The following is a 22,541-nucleotide window of genomic DNA, read 5'->3' as shown; positions in this document are numbered from 1 at the left end:
TACAAACACTGAAGACGTTATAAAAGTCATCTTCCAATCCAATGAGTATGTAGTTCTTGCAAAGAAAATCAGAATGTGTCCATGCCTCAGTCACAATAAACTTTTCGTTGACAGGAGTTCCTTTTTCTAACACAGGAACATCTTCATTTATAAATTATTGTAGACTGAGTGTAGTCAGATAGAAGAACAGCTTCTGCTGCCAACGTTTGAAGTCAATAGCAGTAAACTTCCAGGTTTTTCTGCAATAGTCATTGCTGTAGAAACTAGTGTTCTACTGGTTGAAGGCATTGTGTTTGCTTCAAAACTTGATATATTTGTATCACCCATTCTGTTTGACAAAACAAAAGTAGTGTTAAACAACAAAATAACCAAATAGGGATTTTTTTTCAACTCGATAAAGCTTTTATATTCTTCAAACCAAAAAGAAAAACAAAAACTCAATTAACTTGATAAAGATTTTATTTCTTCGAACCAAGTTAATCACTGGAGTAGAAAGTCTTTCGATTTTAGTCTCCAGCCCTCCAAAAAGAATATAAGATGAAGCAAAAATATACAACTTGTTTCTAGTTTAACGATGAAGTTTTTATGTTCTTCCAATCGTTAACCGAATGAATCTTGAACACTGATAAAAATTTTATACTCTTCAAGTCAGAATATTCATTCAAACACAGTGTTTAATAAATTGGGAAACTTTTTGTATTCTTCAAACCAAATGCACTGATTTATTCGGTGAAGTTTTTATATTCTTCAAACCAAAGGAGTAGAAAATCAAAAGATATTAGTTTCCAAACATTAGACACAATCGAATTCCATACAGAGTAGAAAACTACACAAGTTTTAGTGTCCAAAACAGAATTAGAAAATCATAAGGATATGATTTTCTTTTCAAAAAACTTTCCTTCATTACCAAGTTTGTTGGACTGACTTTAAATCTATGAATGGTAAATTCTATAGAGCTTCCACGTAGTCAGACCAAATAATGTTTTCTTTTATGGAACAAATTTAATATTCGATGAAGTTTTTTATATTCTTCAAATCGAATATTTAAACCTTTCTTTTCTTCTTTTCTGGAAAAAAAATATCTTGATATCTACGTTCTTGGATTAAGATCCTTGAAAGATGCATCCAATATTGGATGTAATACACACAAAAGTATTTCTCTACCCAATTTCATCACAACAGATAATAAACCTTTGAAAATAGTTTGTGAAAACTATTAAGACAATAACACATTATTTAACTTAATCATCTTTAATTTGACCAAGGTTATGGTAAGAAAAAAAATACTACTTTGCAGTATCAAGTCTAAGATTTCTTAATAATGTACTTACTTAGACATAGCAGAATCATATAGATACCATGACAATGACTTCTAATATCTGGCGTGCCCCAATTCAAAAATCTCAGATACAGAAAAAAATATATTAAATTCCTTAAGCTTGTTACTCTTCCTGTATTAAGGTTAGCAAATCAGAAACAATAAAGATGAAAATAAAAAATAGTATCCTAATCCACAGAATTAACTGTGTCCTTAAGGAATTTAATCCCCTCACTGTACCCGAAGTTATGGATTATTTTCTCCCAAGATAAAACGGATAAACTATTAAAGAAGTAACGGTAACTCAAACTTCAATAATTTCAGCGAACTCAAAAACCAGCAACAAAATCACACAAAGACTCAACTTTGTTTGTAAGAAAATATATGTAGAAGAGGGATAATTCAAAAAAATAATAATTAAAAATGAGAGAAAAATTCTCTATTTATAGACAACAAAGGGTAGTGTAAACAGGTGTTTATTGTGGCTTATCGAAAAAGTCACAATCCGTCACAAAAATCACAACCTTTCACAAAAGATGCAACTCTTTAAAAAAGTCGCAATTTTTTAAAAAAGTCACAACCTTTCATTTTCCATTCACACCTTTAAACCCAACATATTTATGTAATACAAGATGCATCTACCATTTTTAAAACGTTGGTCCATTTTTCGCTTCTTTATTATTTATACCAATGCCTAGAATTTGAACTTTGAAATCTCAAGGTAAATTTTGAACCCGTATATCAATAAGCCAACATCTAATATTGTATTTAGAGGATTCAAAATCTCTATATACACTAAAATTTTAAAAAAATTACCTAATATATACAATGTATTTTTTTGACGAAAAGGTTTGGATGAACATCCTAACTAGCACCCTCCTAGATCGGCCCCTAGTACCACGAAACCATTTAATAAACACATGTGTATAATACGAGGTGCTCTCTTCTTGGTTTGTGAGTGGAATGGTGCAGGATTATAAATAGAACAACATTAATTACGTCTCGATTCCTAATTAGTTAAATGAATTCTCAAAAATACCGAAAAAAGAAAATAAGAGCATATATATAAAAAGAATTACTCATAATAATAACATCATAGATTTTCTAGAAACAAAACAGCGTGAAAAAAAAAATGATGACATGAAACTGAATTACAAATATTGAAAACAAATTAAAGTGGTTCGGAGGGCAAAGGGGGAATTTATGGATATAGGAATCAGTCTGCTTCATTACATAATCAAAGTCATTAATTTTTAAAAGGGTGCTTTGTTCTGCACTCTGGTAGTCCAATAAATAATTCAGTCTCTACATCAGATTTTTCGATACTCTCTATAGAAAGGTCTTCTCCACCTGATATTTGTTGCTTTTCAAGATCACCACATTAAAAGCAAAAAAGGACAAGGAAATTATATTAGTTGAAAACAATAACAAGTTACTTAAAGATAAGAAAAATAATTTTTCTAATAACAAATTCACTTATTTTGTAGAAAAAATGTTTTTCATAAAAAATATATTCCTTCATACTAAACACACCCTAAAGGAAAAATTATAGCACTGATTAATATTTGTTTGTTTCCTCTTCATTCAAATCTTTTTATTTACAGTAAGTTAAGATGGAGAATCTTACTAGTTTAATTGATTAACTACTTGAACTTTCACCTCTTATGGATGAACGTTGAATTCCCCATCTTTAACTGCCCCCAATCTTCTTCTTTTTTTTTTTAATAAAAAAAAAAGTAATTTAAGGTTGAGGTGGAGGGAATGGAAAAGTACCTTCTCTAACAACATAACATTTTCAGATGCAAGGTCTTTCACCTGGAAATAATTAAAAGACAAACAATTAGTAAAAAAAAAAAAAAACATTGTTTGCAATAAGATGTGCTATCTATGCTATTACACTCATTGAATTTATGTTTAGTCCATGACAATGTAAATAATTTTTGTATTATATATCAAGTTAAGTTGAACTATAATAACAAGTAACTTTTCAATTCATATCAAGTTTGTTATGATCATCTAAAAAAATAGATTAATAACCTGCTATAAATGATTAAATAGTACTAATAATGTAATTAAAAATTGCATTGTAAGTGTATACTATAGTTGTGTTCCCACATCTTGGACAATTCTTATTTTATGTGCTAATTTTTAAAGTTGAGTAAACTAGGTCAAGATTCATTTCTTATCATGATATCAAGACTCATCTTAATTTTTAATTTACCCGATATTTAGGCCCCATATATTATTCATACCCCAATCCTGCGGGGGAAATCATTCTATGATATATGCATAAGGCTCCATTTTATATACAAGAAATTGTTCATATTCATAGGAATTGCAGCTTGAAATAATTAAATGAGTGAGTGTGGCCTTACATTTTCTTTCAATCTCTCAATATGTTCCCTAAAGACTTCCATCTGAATACAAAAAAAAGAATAATATGTCAAGTTATGCTAATCTTCATATACACATAGATAGATATAGATATAGATATTGCGTGATGTCTCTTTTTGAAGAAAATTATTAACCTTTCTTGCGCGGATGATGTTGACACTCCGTTCCAACTGATGTTCTATCTGTTGAAGTTCTTCAAGACTGCAAGATTCTAAACTTTCTCCCAAGAGCTTCCTAATGCAAATGGAATTTATATGGTAAGGATTGCTTCAAAAATGTACTGGAAAATATGAGTTTGATATGATAAAGGTCATTTTTTCATGAAAAATATTTTTTTTTTGAAAAATTACTCTTATTTTATATATATCAAAGAAAAATAGCTTGTAAAGTAGGGTTAAGTTAAACCTTTTAGATGTTTCAAGGAGCTCAATCTTCTTCATCAGACTTTTTGTATCATTATTCAAATTCTGCATATTATTCTGTTCCGCGGATGGTTTTTCACCCTGAACATCTTTAGTATGCCTCTGATAACGCTTGATAATCTCCTGCATGCTGCATATCATGTTGAAGTATGTGACCAGCTCATCTAAAAGTGTAATTACTCAATTATGTCTTCAAAAAAGTATTATCCTATATATTCAAATGCATACTCGTACGTACTGGATACGTATCCATAAGCATATAATATTAATGTATTCTAGAAACAACTCTCATGTTTGGTTAGGGTTATTGTATATACTTGTGTGAAAGGAGGCAAAATGTGGCCAAATGAAGGATAACCATGGCCGTAAATCAATCACAATCTAGATGAGAAGGAAAAAAATCACAAATTTTGGGCATATCAAATTATTATCTTTTCCTTTTCTTTATTCTAATTTAGGGATAACGGTTAGGAAGTTGTTACAGTGTATATCATACAAATTACTCCCTTTACTATATGTTTGTGTGGTTATAAATTATTTCATTAAGAATAAAATAAGTATTTTAAAGATAAATTATTACTAAATATATAAATGTGACATTTTCTGAAACCGACTAAAAAGAAAAATGGATCATATAAATTGGGACACAAAGAGTATGTACATGATAGGATTAGTTAGTTTTTTTGAATTTAAACTAAAGACTCCTTTCTCTTAATAGATATATAGCATTAGGACTCTTTTTATAATCTGCATCTTGTTATATAAATAGAGCATACAATGTACACATGAATATATACAAAAAAAGCTCCTACTAAAAACATGAATTAGCAACGGACGAATCTATAGGTAAACAACAAAAATCCGTCATTAAACTTATTTAGCAATGAATTAATTAGTGACCACAAAGTTTGTTGCTAATTTAAGTTTTTTTTATAGTGAACATTCTTAGATCGGGATGGGCTTCGCATTGAAATTGTGTTTTATGCCTTGAGAATATGTGTGACTATCTTTTGACCCTTTGTCTCGTTCTTGACTCTTGTGATTTTACTTGTTATGTCCTAGAATTATATGTGACTATATTCTATTTGCATTAAATTGGGAGTCGAGTCTGAACCATCTTGACAGAGCCTGTGTTTAGTGTGAAGTGAGGTTTAGAGGTGTATTTTGTGTTATCCCTTGCTAGTCTAGAACTTGCCCTGTGTATGAGTGGAAGCAAAATGATTTAAGTCTTGTGAGTTTAGGAGATGATATAGATATTTCATTAATTAGCCATATTGAACCTCTTTGCCGACTATTGTTCAAATTATCTTTAGTCAACCCCTTTGAGCATTAGACACTCTAACACTTGTCAAAAATTCAAAGAAGAAATTCTAGTGCCTGGGTCACCATTTGGCAGTGGTGCTGAAACTAGAAAGTCTATAGAGATAAACATATTTAGCACCTAATTCATTGTCTGGCCGTTCCTAGGGTGCCAAATTTTGATACGTTCTCTAAGAGCAAAGATTCATCAAGTTTCTCTTCCTTTCATCTTGTCATGGTAATTTTAAAAGATTTAAATTATTTTTATGATTGTATAACACTTCATAAATAATTTAGGTAGCAATTAGAATCCATTTTATACTTGTGGTTACCTCCAAATCATTGAAATTATGAGAGTTGTCGTAAACTATATGTCTTATTTAAAGATATTCACGTTTAGGTCCCAACATTTCAAGTTATTCGTCAATCCAAACTTTGTACAAAAAAGTTAAGCATATTTTGCTAAAATTGGGCACTAGAAATATTTCCAAGTATGAAATGCCTAAGTCGATGCAACACATGCTACAGGGCATGCGGTGCGTTGCCTGTCATGTGCGATGACGTGCTGTGCCCACCATCACATCCAGGTTGGATGCGGTGGGGCATGCGGCGCCATCGAACCCCACATCCCAGGCCAACTCAGACAACTCTCTATAAATACATGTTTGAGTCCGTATTTTCATTTCACTATATTTTTAAATGACTTTTGATAGAGAAAACACCCTAAGGCTTCTCTTAAACATCTAAGGTGAGTTTCTACTTAATCTCCATGTATATCTCTTTTTTAATGTACTTTCAACTTTAAAAAACGGTTGAACTAGAGCTTTATGCATGTGTGGAACCAGCGTGCATCAAGCGTAATGTTATTCTATATGATAATATCTGAGTATGAACGTGTTTATCCTAATGAGCGAAAATTTGTTGAACTTGACTACTAAGATGTTGGTCTCTATAGTTATGATCTTTGAAAAACTCTTTTGTTCAATGAACGAGCTGTGATGTTAAACATGATTTAAATGAACTTAAATGATTTCGGGTACCATTTCATGACTTATTATTCTTTTTCTGTTAATATGTCATGATTGCATATTATTTGGATTACTCCTATTTTAAGGACACTTTGATTACTCCTATTTTGGGAGGATATTTTGATTACCCCTATTGTTGGGAGACACTTTGACTACCATATTTTGGGAGGACATTTGATTATTCATATTCTAGGAGGACACTTTAATTATCTTTATTTTGGGAGGACACTTTGATTATCCCTATTAAGGATGGCGATTTGGAGTGGGATGAACTTTTGGATTACGCCCATGAATTGACATGAACTTTATTGCTTTATTTTTGCACTTGAGTGTCAGGATGATGTAACACCCTCACATTTGTTTCATGTTTATGTAGCCTTACATGTCCTTTTGAGCTTAGAAATTAAGTTATTTGACCTTTAGAATAATTAAAAATTATTTGAGATGTATTCCGATACTTAGACGAAAGTTTTCAACGTAAAAAGTGAATTGTGTCTCGAATTTTAGGGATCCCACGTTAAGGACTGCACTGCACCAGTCCCCGAACTTCAGCGGGCATGAAATTCTAAAATCCCACGCGATGGAGCGCGACACAGACCCCCCTGAGGCGCATTGGGGGCTGCAGCGCGGACGCCCCCTACGAGACATGAAAGTATTCTCCCACTTTATTAAGTTAGGGTACATTGGTCTTTTCCTTGTATGATTTACTCACTCTCTCAAAAGTTTCCGTAAGTCTCTCAAAAGCTAAGCCTAGAATTTTAAGCAAGTTCTCTATTCAATGTTCTTGTCTTCTTCCAAGTATAAGAATTCAGTGTGGGAAACTCCATTCATCCCCATGTTCATGACTTTCAAAGTCTTATATTACTTGATATCAAAGTAGAATGTCAATTCCAAATTCCCAATTCAATATCTTCGAATTGTAGTTTATGTTTTGGAACTATTCTATGAAATCTTGAAATCTTACTTTGTAATTTTTATTGCGGAAGCTGAATATATAGAGAGTGATAAGATCACAACTGCTATATTTAAAGACAGCTAATAAATAGTAAATGAGACAACAATAAAAAAACACTAGAAATTTACGAGGTTGGGCAAAAATTTATTTTCTTTTGCTTAATCCTCGGACACAACCAACCAATATTTATTTCACTCTAAAAAAATACAAGTGAAATACTACAAGAGAGAAAGAAGATCAAATGTCTTAAAAGATGAGAATGCAAGTGAGAGGTGTGTTACAAATGAACCAAAAACTACTTATTTATAGGAATGAAATCTTCCTCTTAATGTCATCCATGACATCATTATGAGTTAAAATGTTAAGGTTTATCTTGTGAAACCATTTAATGGTTTACCAATATTTCAACTACAAATTTCCTACCTTGACTTTTTATACCAAAGAAGAATTATCTTCCTACCAAATATTCAAATTAATTCATCTAGAATTTTGTCAAATTCAACAAATCTCCACCTTGGCAAGATTCTCCATTTTCAACTTTTTCTCAACAACTTTTGATTGTGTCTTCAACTTCAATCTTCAATGTTCAACAATATTGATCAATTTCAAACAATGTTGAAACTTGATCACAGTCACCACTTTTGTCAGCATATCGATACGGTTATCTGTAGTATGAATTTTCTGCACTATGACTCCATCTTCTTCTATGATTTCTCAGACGTCAATGTGCTTCGTCCTTGCATGATAAACTTGGTTCTTTGCTAAATGAATAGGACTTTGACTATCACAAAATATTGTGATACCTTCTTGTTCAATACCAAGCTCTCTAAGCAATCTTTGAAGCCAAATTGCCTCCTTTGCAGCCTCTATAATCACCATGTATTCTGCCTCAGTGGTAGACAAAGCAACTGTTGACTGCAAAGTAGAATTCTAATTAACTGGTGCATTGGCAATAGTGAAAACATAGCCAATAGTTGATCTTCGTTTGTCCAAATCACCTGCATAAACTAAGTCATAATATCCAACAAGATATTGACTATCTTCCTACTCGAAAACTAAACCAACATCTACAGTATTATGAATATACCATAGAATCCATTTTACAGCTTGCCAATGTTCCTTTTCAGGATTATGCATATATTTGCTTACAACTCTCACAACATGTGAAATATCTGGTCTTGTGCAAACCATTGCATACATCAAGCTATCAACAACATTCGCATATGGTACTCTTGATATGTACTCTTGTTCAGCTTCAGTTTTGGCGACAAAGCATCACTAAGCTTAAAGTGAGGAGCAAGTGGAGTGCTAACCGACTTTGTTTTGTCATTCATACCAAATTGGCTTGGTACATTCTTTAAGTATTCCTTTTGAGATGAAAAAGAGATTCTTTGAATGTCTATCTCTTTTAATCTTCACGCCAAGAATTTTCTCCGCCTCCCCCAAATTCTTAATCTCGAACTCCCTTCTTAGTTGAGTTTTCAACTTCTCAATTTCCTCTTGACTTTTAGAAGCTATCAACATATCATCAACATACAAGAGAAGATATATAAAGGATTCATCTTCAAATTTGCGCAAATACACACAATGATCGTATTTGCTTCTTCTGTACTTTTGCTGCAATATAAACTTGTCTAATCATTCGTACCATTGCCTAGATGATTATTTTAATCCATATAATGATTTTTCAAGTTTGCACACCATATTTTCTTCTCCATCAACTTTGAATCCTTCTGGCTGAGTCATGTAAATTTCCTCTTCCAAGTCTCCATGTAAAAAAATAGGTTTTACATCCAACTGAACTAGTTCCAATCCGACGTGAACAGTGTTTTTCGGCGACAACTAGGTTCATTTCAGCTGGAGTTGGTACCTCCATTTTCCATATCTATTCTTTGTTCATACACTTGTAGTTATATTTTGCTAACTTTAGACCTTTGAATAATTTATTAGTTCGTACGCATTTTCGTGGCTTTGGATAGTGATGGTAGAATAGGGTCATATTCTCATTTAGGGACAGAGATGAGGGTAAGGAGGGGTAAGTGGGTTAAAGAAGAGTCTAGATTGAGAGTAGGTTCTTGGAACATTGGGACATTAACAGAAAAGTCCATAGAGCCAGTTAAGATTCTTAATAAGAGGAGGATTAATATAACTTGTGTCCAAGAGATCTAATGGGTAGGTCCTAAAGCAAAGGAGGTAGATGGGTATAAGCTTTGATTTTCTAGTAGATCGAAGTATAAGAATGTGGTAGGCATTTTAGTAGACAGTGATTTAAGGGATCAAGTGATGGAGGTTAGGAGAGTCACTGATAGGAAGATGTCGATTAAGGTGGTCGTTGAAGAGATCACTTTGAATATTATTAGTGCTTATGCGCCACAAGCGATCTTAGGTGAGGAGGAGAAGAGGCGCTTTTGGGAGGATTTGGATGAGTTAGTGGGAGGCATACCGCCTAGTGAGAAACTTTTTGTGGGAGGAGATTTCAATGGGCACATCGGGTCTATTTCGGTAGGTTATGATAATGTGCACGGAGGCTTTGGCTTCGGGGACAGAAATGGATGAGGAGTTTCACTTTTGGATTTTGCAAGAGCTTTTGGGTTGGTTATAGCCAATTCGAGTTTGTCAAAGAAGGAGGACCACTTGGTAACCTTCGGTAGTTCGGTTGCTAAGACTCAGATAGATTTTTTTACTCCTTACAAAGGATGATAAAGGTCTGTACAAAAACTATAAGGTCATTCCGAGCGACAATCTTACAACTCGACATAAGATTTTGGTGATGGATTTAGGAATCAAAATGATGAGAAAAAAGAGAGTCGGGGATGATCGACCTAGGATCTGATGAGGGAGTTTGACCACGGCTAGTGCCCTGGAGATGGGAGAGAAATTGTAGGATATGTGGTCCTGGGATAGTAGTGGGGATGTGAACAGTATATGGGATAAGACGGCTAGTTGTATTAGGGTTGTAGCAAGGGAAGTGTTGGGAGTCTCGACAGGTAGTCATAGTCGGCATCGAGGGGACTGGTGGTGGAATGGAGAAGTGCAAGAGAAGGTGGAAGAAAAGAAGATGGCATATGCGAAGTTGATAGAAAGCAAGGATGGGATGGAGAAGTAGACGAATAGGAAACTTTATAAGATAGCGCAAAAGGAGGCGAAGTCGGCGATTTCAAAGGTAAAAAATGGCAGCTTTTGAATGCCTTTATGCTGAACTAGAAGAGAAAGGCGGGGATAAGAAATTGTTCAGGATAGACAGGGTACGGGAGATAAGGGAACGCGATGTAGATCAAGTGAAGTGCATTAAGGACGAGCATGAAAAAGTATTAGTAGATGAGACTCTCATTAAACAGAGATGTCAGTCATACTTCCATAAACTCTTGCATGAAAAAGGGGACAGAGACATTGTATTGGGAGATTTGGAACATACATGGAGACGTCACGATTTTGGGTATTGTGGAGTATTAAGGTCGAGGAGGTTAAGGGTGTTGTTCGTAGGATGCGCTGGAGAAGAGCGATCGGATCTGACGAGACTTCTGGAGAATTTTGGAAGAGCACGAGCTCGGTAGGTTTGGAGTGGCTGACTAGGTTATTTAATGTCATCTTTAAGACAACAATGATGCCCGAAGAATGGAGGTTGAGCGTAATAATCCCTCTATACAAAAACAAGGGGGATATCTAGAGTTGCAACAACTATAGAGGTATCAAGCTACTAAGCCATATTATGAAAGTGTGGGAAGAGTGGTGGAGATGAGGGTGATGAGAGGTGTGTCTATTTCAGAGAACCTGTTCAGATTTATGCTGGGACGCTCAACTACAGAAGTCATCCATCTTATGAGGAGACTGGTGGAGCAGTATAGGGAGAGGAAGAGAGACTTGCATATGATATTCATCGACCTAGAAAAGGCTTACGATAAAGTTCCAAGAGAGATACTATGGAGATGTTTGGAGACTAAAAGTGTACCTGTGGCATACATTAGGGTGATCAAGGACATGTATGAGGGAGCCAAAATCAGGGTAAGGACAGTAGGAGGGGATTCAGAGCAATTCTCAATTATGATGGGGTTGCATCAATGATCAACTCTTAGTCCGTTTTTATTTGTCTTGGTGATGGATGGATTGACGTGACAAATTCAAGGTGAGGTGCCATGGTGTATTCTTTTCGCGAATGACATAGTTCTGATCGATGAGACTCGTAGCAGAGTTAATGCTAACCTGGAGGATTGGAGACATACCTTGGAGTCTAAAGGGTTTAAGCTGAGTAGGACCAAGATAGATTACTTAGAATGCAAGTTCAGTGAGACACCTCAGGAGATTGGAGTGGAAGTTAGGCTTGGTGCCCAGGCCATCCAAAAGAAAAGTAGTTTCAAGTATCTTGAATCTATCATACAAGGCAGTGGGGAGATTGACGATGATGTCACACATCGTATTGGGGCAGGGTGGATGAAATGGAGGCTCGCTTTCGGAGTGCTATGTGACAAGAAGGTGCCACCACAACTTAAGGGCAAGTTCTACAAAGTGGTGGTTAGACCAACTATGTTGTATGGGGAGAAGTGTTGACCTGTTAAGATCTCTCACGTTCAAAAGATAAAAGTTGTCGAGATGAGAATGTTGAGATGGATGTGTGGGCACACCAGAAGCGACAAGATTAGGAATGAGGTTATTTGGGACAAGGTAGGAGTGGCCTCGGTGGAAGACAAGATGCGGGAAATGCAGTTGAGATGGTTTGGGCATGTGAAGAGGAGAGACATAAATGCCCCAGTGCGGAGGTGTGATAGGTTGGCCATGGATGATTTCAGAAGAGGTAGGGGTAGGCCAAAGAAATATTGGGGAGAAGTGATTAGACAGGACATGGCACAGTTATAGCTTACCGAGGACATGACCTTAGATAGGAGGATGTGGAGGACCCACATTAGGGTAGAAGTCTAGTACATAGTCTCGTTATTCTTCCTTATTAGTAAACGCCTTACAATTCCTTATGCCCTAATTTCTATTATTGTCTATTACTGTTTGTACTTTAATTACTCTATTTTACCTATGTAGCTTTCGTTATTTGATTTCCCATATCGCTTTGAATTACTTAGCCTTATCTGACCTCTGTTTATGCTTTTATTGAGCCGAGGGTCTTCGGGAAACAACCGCCCTACCTTGGTAGGAGTAAGGTTTGCATACACTTTACCCTTTTTAGACCCCATGTTGTGGAATTTCACTGGGTTGTTGTTGTTGTTACATGATAATATACAATTGAGCCAAATATATATAAAGAACCATAATCTTCAGCACGTTTTCCATATCATTTTTCTAATGGTGTCTTGCCACCTATAGCATCGATGGTAGACGATTAATGAGGTGACAGGCATATGTTATTGCCTTAGTCCAAAATTCTTTGCCCAAGCCAGTATTGGACAACATACACCGAACTTTCTCTAATAAAGTCCAATTTATACGTTGTTCCACACCATTCTGTTGTGGTGTGTTTCTAACGGTGATATGTTTGACAATGCCATTATCTTCACAAACCTTCTGGAAAAGATCATTTTTGCATTCTCAATCATTGTCTGTACGAAGACACTTGATCTTTCTGCCACTTTGAGTCTCTATCATCCCCTTCCATTTGACAAAAATTCTCATTACTTCATTTTTTATTTTCTTTGTATACACCCATAGCCTTCGAGAAAAGTCGTCAACAAAGGTTGCAAATAGTGTTTTCCACCAAATGAAGGTATTTTGGAAGCACCCCAAACATCAGAGTGAACATAATCCAAAATATCTTAGTATTATGGATAGTTATTCCAAATTTAACCCTTGTCTTTTTTCCCTTGATACAATGCTCACAAAACTCCAAGTTGCAAGTTTTTACTCATTTCAATAATCCTTGATCTGATAAAGTTTTTAAGAATTTTCCTTCAGCATGTCCCAAGCGCATATGCCATAACCTGGTCATTTTTGCCTTCTTGTCGTCACTAGATGTTGTTGTTGTTCCAATAATGGTACTATCTTGATAGTGGTACATATTATTGTTTCTTCGAATCGACTTCATTACCACCAGTGCACTGGAGCATATTCTCATTACCCCATTATCAACAATGATTTTGAACCCCTTTGACTCTAGGGCTCCTATAGAAATGAGATTTTTCTTCAAATTCGGTACGTATCAAACATCTATTAATGTTTTGCTCAATCCATCATGATTCCTTAATCAGATTGAACCAACACCATATGTGGTAAGAGGATTATTATTTGCGGTGTGAATAACTCCACATTCTCCCTTGTAACTCAACAAATCAGTCCCGATTGGGACACATATGATAGCTACAAGCCGAGTCCATCAATCATACATCAGATGATTTAGATGGCTCTGTTGTAACTAGCGAGAAATCAGAGTCATCACAGTCAGCTACATTTGAATCTATGATGACTTTTCCATTATTTGATTTGGCCTTGCTTTTCAACTTTGGACAATCTTTCTTCCAATGCTCCTTTTCTCAACAAAAGGCACATTCATTTTTGCTGGGTCTGGATCTTGACTTGGATCTTCCTTTCTTCGTTCTTGACTAATTCTTAAAACGACCTTTCACGAACAGGTGATTAGACAGGACATGGCACAGTTACAGCTTACGGAGGACATGACCTTAGATAGGAGGGTGTGGAGGACCCACATTAGGGTAGAATGCTAGTTCATAGTCTTGTTTTTCTTCTCTATTCATAGGCGTAGTAGTGCATTACGATCTCTTGCGCTGTGAATTCTGATTTTTGTTATTTATGTTATTATTTATTACTTTCTATGCTTTGATTACTCTATTGAACCTGTGACGCTATCATTATTTATTTAATCGTTATTTATTATTTGTATTTATTTATTAGTATTTATTTGTTATCTATTCGTTATTTGTTTGTTGTTTTTCTCATAAAGTTTTTAATTTCCTATTCTTATGCATTTATGCATTTATGCTTTTACTGAGCCGAGGGTCTCTAGGAAACAGCCGTCCTACCTTGGTAGGAGTAAGGTCTGCGTACATTCTACCCTCCCCAGACCCCATGTTGTGGGATTTCACTGGGTTGTTGTTGTTGTTGTTGTTGCTTTGTTCATAACTATACAAGGCAGAACAAAATTCTTTGAGGGATACTTCATCATTACCATGAAGTAGAGTAGTTTTAAGGTGCTCGAATTCATCGGGAAGTGAACTTACAACATAAAGGCCATAGCTCCATCATTAAAAGTTACATTCATATTCTGCAAATCTATCGCCAATTTACTAAAGCTGGTGATATGATCATTCATTTTGATACCGGGGATATATGTGAAATGTGACAATCTCTTTTTCATGTAAAGTTTATTTTGACTGTTTTTCTTCATGAATTTCTCCTTCAGTGCATTCCACTATTTACTTACAGAAGTTTTCTTTGTGTATGGATACTTTTGTTCTCTTGCAAGGTAAGATCGAATGGTACTGCAAGCAACACGATTGATAATCTTCCAATCTTCTTTTCCTACACTTTCTGACTTCTTTTCTTCTATGGCAATGTCTAGTCCTTGTTGAAAAAGGACATCAAGGACCTCGCCCTGCCACATTCCAAAATGTCTTGACCCATCAAAAATTTCAACTGCAAACTTCGCATTTGACACAATTCTTGTCATAAGCGAAGATGCCAACGATGACGTATTATTGACATTTATTGTGGACTCATCATTTTTCTTATCTTCCATTTTTTATACAAATACTATTATTAGCTAACAGTTGCAAAAGGCCAAAATAAATCATTTTTGATGTGGATGTTCAGGCTGTGTTGCAACTACAGAGCATACTCAGATAAAATCTTGACTCTGATATCAATTGTTGCGGAAGCCGAATATATAGAGAGTGATAAAATCACAACTGCTATATCTAAAGACAGCTAATAAATAGTAAATGAGACAACAATAAAAAGAACATTAGAAATTTACGAGGTTGCGCAAAATTTATATTCTTTTGCTTAATCCTCGGACACAACCGACAAATATTTATTTCACTCCAAAAGAATACAAGTAAAATACGACAAGAGAGAAAGAAGATCAAATGTCTTAGAAGAAGAGAAGGCAAGCGAGAGGTGTGTTACAAATGAACCAAAAGCTACCTAGTTATAGAAATGAAATCTTCCTCTTGATGTCATCCATGACATCACTATGAGTTAAAATGTCAAGATTTATCTTGTAAAACTATTTAATGGTTTATTAATATTTCAACTACAAATTTTCTACCTTGAATTTTATACCAAAAAAGAAATATCTTCCTACCAAATATTCAAATTAATTCATCTAAAATTTTGCCAAATTCAACAATTTTGAAGTAAAATTATGTTTTTACTTATTTTCACTATATCTATTTCGAAAGGCAGGTTGGAAAGAAAAATTCAATATTTATGAATGTTGGAACTTGAGTTTGAATATAGAAATTGAGCATAGGCTCATAGCAGTACCGTTTTACAAAATAGGCTTTTGAGAAATGACTCATACTATAATTGCAGTTAATTTACATGATATATTATGAGCATTATAATTTTGAAAGGATTATTTAGCATTGAGACGGGCATGGGTTAGATACACATGTCCCCGAACTACGTTATCATCGTAGGTCTGGATCGTACCGATAGTCAAACGACTCCTTAGCTCAAAGAGGCTCAATTTTGGGTCCACAATTATCAAGTTCTAAACCCCGACAAAGTATAGAGCAGCTCTCCGGATCGAATCATAGGTTAGATATCATTAGCTCACATGGTATATGTCGGTGGTAAGAAATTCTCACATATAAAATAGTGTACTTTCGTTACTTAAAGTATTAATTATGATATTTTATGCAGACATCAGTTATGATGTTGTTTCAGATATACAGTTATAGAACATATCTTAACTTTTTAGTAAAGATCTTACATGTCTCAACTTTGACTCCCTTCATTTAGTTACAATAACTATAATATTCATGCTCAACTTTATAGTCTTTCAGTTATGTATATGTTATATTTAGTCCTTCCCTTGCATACCAATACATACAATGTATTGACGCACCTTTATGCTATATCATTTTATGATATAGATTCAGGCCCGTAGTTAGATGTTCCATTAAGTTTTTCTCATTTAGTTTGTGGTGAGTCCTCCTCGCATCCTACTTCAGTTATGATTTATCAGTTTATAGTTTCATCTTAGTTATTTTGCTTACATGCAGGTCGAGACCTTGTCCCCATTCAAACACATATAGGAGGCTTCATTAGATACTAATAGTAGTTTCAATATCGACATTGTTCGAGTTGTTTTCAACTTCAGATTATAAAGATTATTTTATCATTTCAGAAATGTAGCACATTACTATTAGTTTTCAATCAGGCTATGAATTCGATTGGGCCCCATAGTAAGTGTCGTCCACGCTCAGAATGTAGACTCATAGTGTGGCAGATGATGATAATGTGGATTAATCCATTTGACATATAATTGATCATACGCACTTGATTATTGAACATAATGACTTGAAATTGATTGTTCTTTCATTAATAATTTTTCTCTAAGCTTACATGATATAGTGTATACCAGAATTAGTATGTTTCATCATTATTATTTTGTTACTATTATTAAAATTATTTCGTTATGTTAACTCTTTTTCCAAGATACTCACTGAGTATTGGTACTTAAACCATACCATTACTATTTTGATACTGTATTAAGTAACAAGAGAGAAAAGGTACAGGTTGATCTCGCAGGCAAGGAGTATTTGTTATTCATCAGACTGTTGTGAGCCCACATTTTTGCTCCTGGGACTCTATTGACTATCTTTACTGATTTTTTTCATTTTTGACCTATATATGTATCGACTAAGTTTATTCATTCATATAAGCTCTCTAAATAGATATTGAGTCGTAGAAATTATGTAAACTTGTTGGCTTGTCTGAGTCCACCACGAGTTAAGAGGTTAGGTCCCTTGACAAAACTAGTTAACAAAAGTATTGAAGTTAGATGATGAAAGTAAAATGACACAAAATATTTACGTGGAAACCTCCGTGTTCAAGGGAGAAACAAAGCATAACATATCTCACAGAATTTCTCAATGCACTATTAACTTCAAGCAACTCGTAATTACAGACTCAAGTAATTACAATGGATTAAACTTTTAATCCTACCAACCTTGTAACAAGACAACCAGATTACAAGACTTCTATTACAAGACAACCAGATTACATTGGTGCTTTCCATGTTTGATTTACTCAGATTGCATTGGTTATTCTCTCATTTCACTCTCCTAAAAGCTTCCAGACATAGAAAGTCTCTCAAAAGCTAAGCCTAGAATTTTAAGCAAGTTCTCTATTTATAGTTCCTGTCTTCTTCCAGGTATATAAGAATTCAGTGTGGGAAACTCCATTCATCCCCATGTTCATGACTTTCAAAGTCTTATATTACTTGATATCAAAGTAGGATTTCAATTCCAAATTCCCAATTAAATATCTTCGAATTGTAGTTTATGTTTTGGAACTGTTTTATGAAATCTTGATAATCTTACTTGGCAATTTTGAAGTAAAATTATGTTTTTACTTATTTTCATTATATCTATTTCGAAAGGTAGTTTTGAAAGAAAAATTCAATATTCATGAAAGGTTGAATCTGTGTTTGAATATAGAAATTGAGCATAAGCTTACAGCAATACAGTTTTACAAAACAAACTTTTGAGAAATGACTCACTCTATAGTTTTGAAAGGATTATTTAACATGGAGACAGGTATGAGTTAGATACAAATGCCCCTGAACAACGTTACCATCGTAGGTCAAGATCGTACCGATAGTCAGATGACTCCTTAGCCTAAAGAGGCTCAGGTTTGGATCCACAACTATCAAGTTCTATACTCCGACAAGGTATAAAGCAACTCTCCCAATCGAGATAGAGGTTGGATATTATGAGCTCACATGGTATATGTCGATCGTAAGAAATTCTTCAAATTGAAAACAATGTACTTTCTTTACTTAAAGTATTAATTGTTATCTTTTATGCAAACACCTGTTATGATGTTATTTTAGATATTCAGTTTCAGAAGATGTCTCAACTTTTTATTAAAGATCTTATCTTATGCTATCAGCTCATTAAAAAATTTAAATGATCATCTCACAGGTCTCAGCTTTGACTCCCTTCATTGAGTTACTATAACTATATTGTTCATACTCAGCTTTATAGTCTTTCAGTTATGTATATATTATGTTTAGTCCTTACCTTACATACCAATAAATTCAATGTATTGACGCACCTTTACGCTACATCATTAAAATGATGTAGATTTCAGGTGCTCAGATTCAAGCCCACAATTAGACGTTCCATTAAGTTCTTCTCACTTGGTGTGTGGTGAGTCCTCCTCGTATACTACTTTATTTATGCTTTGTCAATTTGTAGTTTAGTCTTAGTTGTTTTGCTTACCGACAGTCTGGGGACTTCTCGTCCCATAGACTTATTTAGTTCATACATTAGAGGCTTCATTAAACACTAGTAGTAGTTTCAGTATTGACATTGTTTGAAGTTATTTTCAACTTCAGATTATACAGATTATTTCATCATTTCCAGAAGTTTAGCACATTAGTATTATTTCTCAGCTTCTACATAGTTCAGTGTTCAATCTTATAGCATGCCAGACCAACAATTCAATTGTACCCAATAATAGTTCTAAATGCCGGCCACGCTCAGAAAATAGACTGGGGGCGTGACAAATGATGATAATGTGGATTAATCTATTTGGCATTTAATTGATCATATGTACTTGATTATTGAACATAATGAATTGAAATTGATTGTTCTTTCATTAATAATTTTTCTCTAAGTTTACATGATATAGTTTATACCAGAATTAGCATGTTTCATCATTATTATTTTATTACTATTATTATAATTATTTCATTATGTTAACTCTTTTCCCAAGATACTCACCGAGTATTGGTACTCAAGCATACCATTATTGTTTTGATGGTGTATTACGTAACAAGGGAGAAAAGGTACAGGTTGATCTCGTAGGCTAGGAGTATTTGCTATTCATCAGACTTTTGTGAGCCCACATTCTTGCTCGTGGGATTCTATTGACTATCTTTACTGCTTATTTCGTTTTTGACATGTGTCTCGACTAAGTTTATTCATCATTCATATAAGCTCCATAAATAGATATTGTGTATTAGAAATTATGTAAAGTCATTGCATGATTTATTGGGATTTCCAATCCTAGCAGGAAAGGAAAGGAATGGAAACGAGTAAATAAAATTTCATACTCGATTCCCCACACACACACACACATATATATATATATATATATACACACTATTTCTCTAGTTGACATAGTTGGAATATACTATTAATCATATAGTTAAGTTATAGTGTTTTATTTAATCTCTTGTAAAGACTATTTTTTATTTTATTTTAATATAATAAAGTCTTTATTTAAATAGTTCATTGTGTTTATATGTGTGTCCATTACTCATATATAGACGATTTTTGTGTATGGAGTTATTTAACTCATGTACGGAAGATTAAAACTGTCGGTTCTTATAAGTTATAAATTAAATGTTCATAATCAAAGATAACGTTGGACAAACATCTTGATGATTGTAGCACAAGATTAATGTAATTTGATCTTAATTATGAGAATGGTAAAATTTTAACTTGTTGTGCTAGTCTATTTAGTATGTATTGAACGGACCAAATTGAGATATTCGTTTAGGTTCTGAGTTTTAATAAACAATATCTCTAGTCCATTACATGTACTTATACTCTTAATCTTAATATAATTATTATGAGCTACGTAATTTGATTTATTATTTTAATCCATTAAAAGGTGAGACTCTTTTAACGAGTCAATAAATTCCTAATAGATAGGATGATAATAAAAAATCACGTTAGTGAAATAATAATTAGTTGATAGAATTGTGTCTTGGTCTTGAGATAAAAGACACCCCATTTGTAATGACCCGGAAGGTCATTTTTGATGAAACTACCATTTTACCCCTATCGTAGTTTTCCCGAGTCATTTTAGATTGGGTTTGAAAGTTGATTTTTGAAAATCTTGTGAAAAGTTGAGGTTTTACTTAAAAGATGAGTTCTAAAGGCTTAAGTTGTCAAATTTTGAGTTTCTTAGTCATTTGGAGTTTCGAGTCTCAGAATAAAATTCCGTCGAGTCCATCAGTTCCGAAATGTGGAAATTAGTTTAGGAGAGTTGTCGGAATCAAATTTGGAGTTAGAACATGGAATTTAGGTCCGAAGTTGAAAATTGAGTTAAAATTTAATCCAAGTTTGACTTTGGTCAATATTTGGGTTTTGGGTCCTCGAATTGGATTTCTAATGATTCCAATGGTTTTGGGTGGTAAAGCTAACGCTAGAAATGGATTCGTTATAATATTTCGAGGTCCCAAGGGTATTTTGGGTATTTCAAATGTCGAAACTAGTTTAGTTGCGATTTATTGGGTTCAGGATCAAGCAGACCTCAAATTCAAATTTTGATGGTTCCATTGAGTCCGGAACATCAAATTTAGTAGGGTTGCATAGATGATTTGTGTATACGAGATTCCAAATAAATCCCGAGGGTCCGGTCGGAGGATTGAATTGTGACTTAGCCTATTATTGTTGGTGTTGATGCAGGGTTCGCTTATGCGGACCAGGTTCGCTAAAGCGAACCTTTTCTTAAGCGATGGGGACTCACTTAGGAGGGGTTCGCAAAAGTGAACATTCGCTTAAGCGAAGATTCTGCCACTTAAGCAACATCAGAAGGGGTTTAGACGAGGTTTAAGGTATTTTCACCATTTTCAACCTTTCCAAGCTCGGTTTAGGCGATTACTTCGAGATTTTTCACGACAAAAGTATTGGGTAATGTATTTCTAATACTTTTCCTTAATTTTCATTGAATAATTTCATATTTTAACTTCAAATTGTAGATTTCAAATTAGAGATTTTGGGTTTTCTTGAACATGAATTTTTGTAAGAGAAATGAGAATTTTGAACTCATTTTGACCTCGTTTTTGAAATGAATTTCACCATTAGATTCCTGGTTACTTGAGGAACATTTTCATGTAAAAATAATCAGATTCTGAGTTCGGTTTGTGATATGAGATATTTGATCATTTTACCCTTTTCACCCGAATTCCTTGATTTTAGTATCAATAGATTTGAAATGTGATTGTGAGTCTATATTTGATTAGATTGGGGTGATTTGGAATATCTTGGAGAGGAAAAGCGGTGATTTAGGATTATTCGTGACATTTTGGCTAAGGCAAGTGGAATTCTAACCTTTGTTAAGTATCTTGAACCTTGTATTTCCTATGTAAGGGAATTAGGGTGTGTTGGGTCATTAGATTGAATTGAATTATATATGATGAAGGGCAATAGTATATTTGAACAGGGATTAATCGTATAAGTGTTGTGGATTTCGGGACAGTGATCTATTGTGTGATTGTGGTCTATATGACATCATTGTGAATATTTATCTTGCTCACTTTTTATTTGTGCATATATTTTATCTTTGATGGATGAGAAATGATATGAGTAAGATACTGGATATTGGGGCTGAGGTTTCTATCGGTCGAGGTGATTTGCCGAGGTTTCTTTCGGCGGCCGAGGTCTCTTCTAGCGAATATTATGGCCGAGGTTATTTCCGACGGATATATGGTCTATGTGAGGCCCCCATGGGTTCCAGTCTGAGGTGATCAGCGGATGTGTATCGTAGGACAGACATGCATCACATTATTTGACATTACTTTTGCATTCATTTATTCCTGTGATTGATTATGATCTGAGATTATATGTGTTTGCCTAAGTATAATGGTGAGAATATAATTGTGCCTTCTATTATGGACTGTCTAGTATTCTAGTGCAATTGTGATATAAACTGTATAGATTGGGCTATCTGAATACATGTGTGTAGTTGTGGAGGATTGTGGTTGGGATGTCAAGAGTACCCGTGTTCCACATTGCTTTACTTAGTGTTTAGTTTCCATTTTGCTGAGTACCGTGTTATTGGTGCTCACCCCTTGCTTCTACATTCATGTAGGATCTGAGCCCGACACCTTTTACTCATAGTACTCTTTGACCGGTCTGAGCTTCTGGATGTTTGAGAGGTAGTAGCTTGTCCTCTTCGGCGGACTCTCGTCACCCATTATC

The 22,541-nt window shown here is 34.4% G+C and overlaps 1 protein-coding gene across 2 annotated transcripts in view; it reads right to left on the bottom strand.

Moving 5' to 3' along the window:
• Nucleotides 1–2,502: 2,502 nt before the first annotated feature.
• The window catches only part of LOC129877717 (MADS-box protein SOC1-like), a 43,044-nt gene continuing 23,005 nt past the window's right edge, over nucleotides 2,503–22,541 (bottom strand). The window contains exons 3-7 of one of the 2 annotated variants that reach the window (XM_055953246.1): nucleotides 4,118–4,264; nucleotides 3,847–3,946; nucleotides 3,694–3,735; nucleotides 3,092–3,133; nucleotides 2,503–2,668 (exon numbers count right to left, since the gene is read on the bottom strand). In XM_055953246.1, coding sequence (XP_055809221.1) covers nucleotides 2,648–2,668; nucleotides 3,092–3,133; nucleotides 3,694–3,735; nucleotides 3,847–3,946; nucleotides 4,118–4,264 — 352 coding nt within the window. In that variant the 3' untranslated portion in view covers nucleotides 2,503–2,647. Of the gene's footprint in view, nucleotides 2,682–3,091; nucleotides 3,134–3,693; nucleotides 3,736–3,846; nucleotides 3,947–4,117; nucleotides 4,265–22,541 lie in introns of both variants that reach the window. The other variant, XM_055953244.1, reaches the window with a different exon arrangement.

This window comes from Solanum dulcamara, chromosome 12 (genome assembly GCF_947179165.1).
Source record: "Solanum dulcamara chromosome 12, daSolDulc1.2, whole genome shotgun sequence".
In the NCBI taxonomy this organism is placed as follows: Eukaryota; Viridiplantae; Streptophyta; class Magnoliopsida; order Solanales; family Solanaceae; genus Solanum; species Solanum dulcamara.
This window is presented reverse-complemented; position numbering and strand designations above follow the sequence as displayed.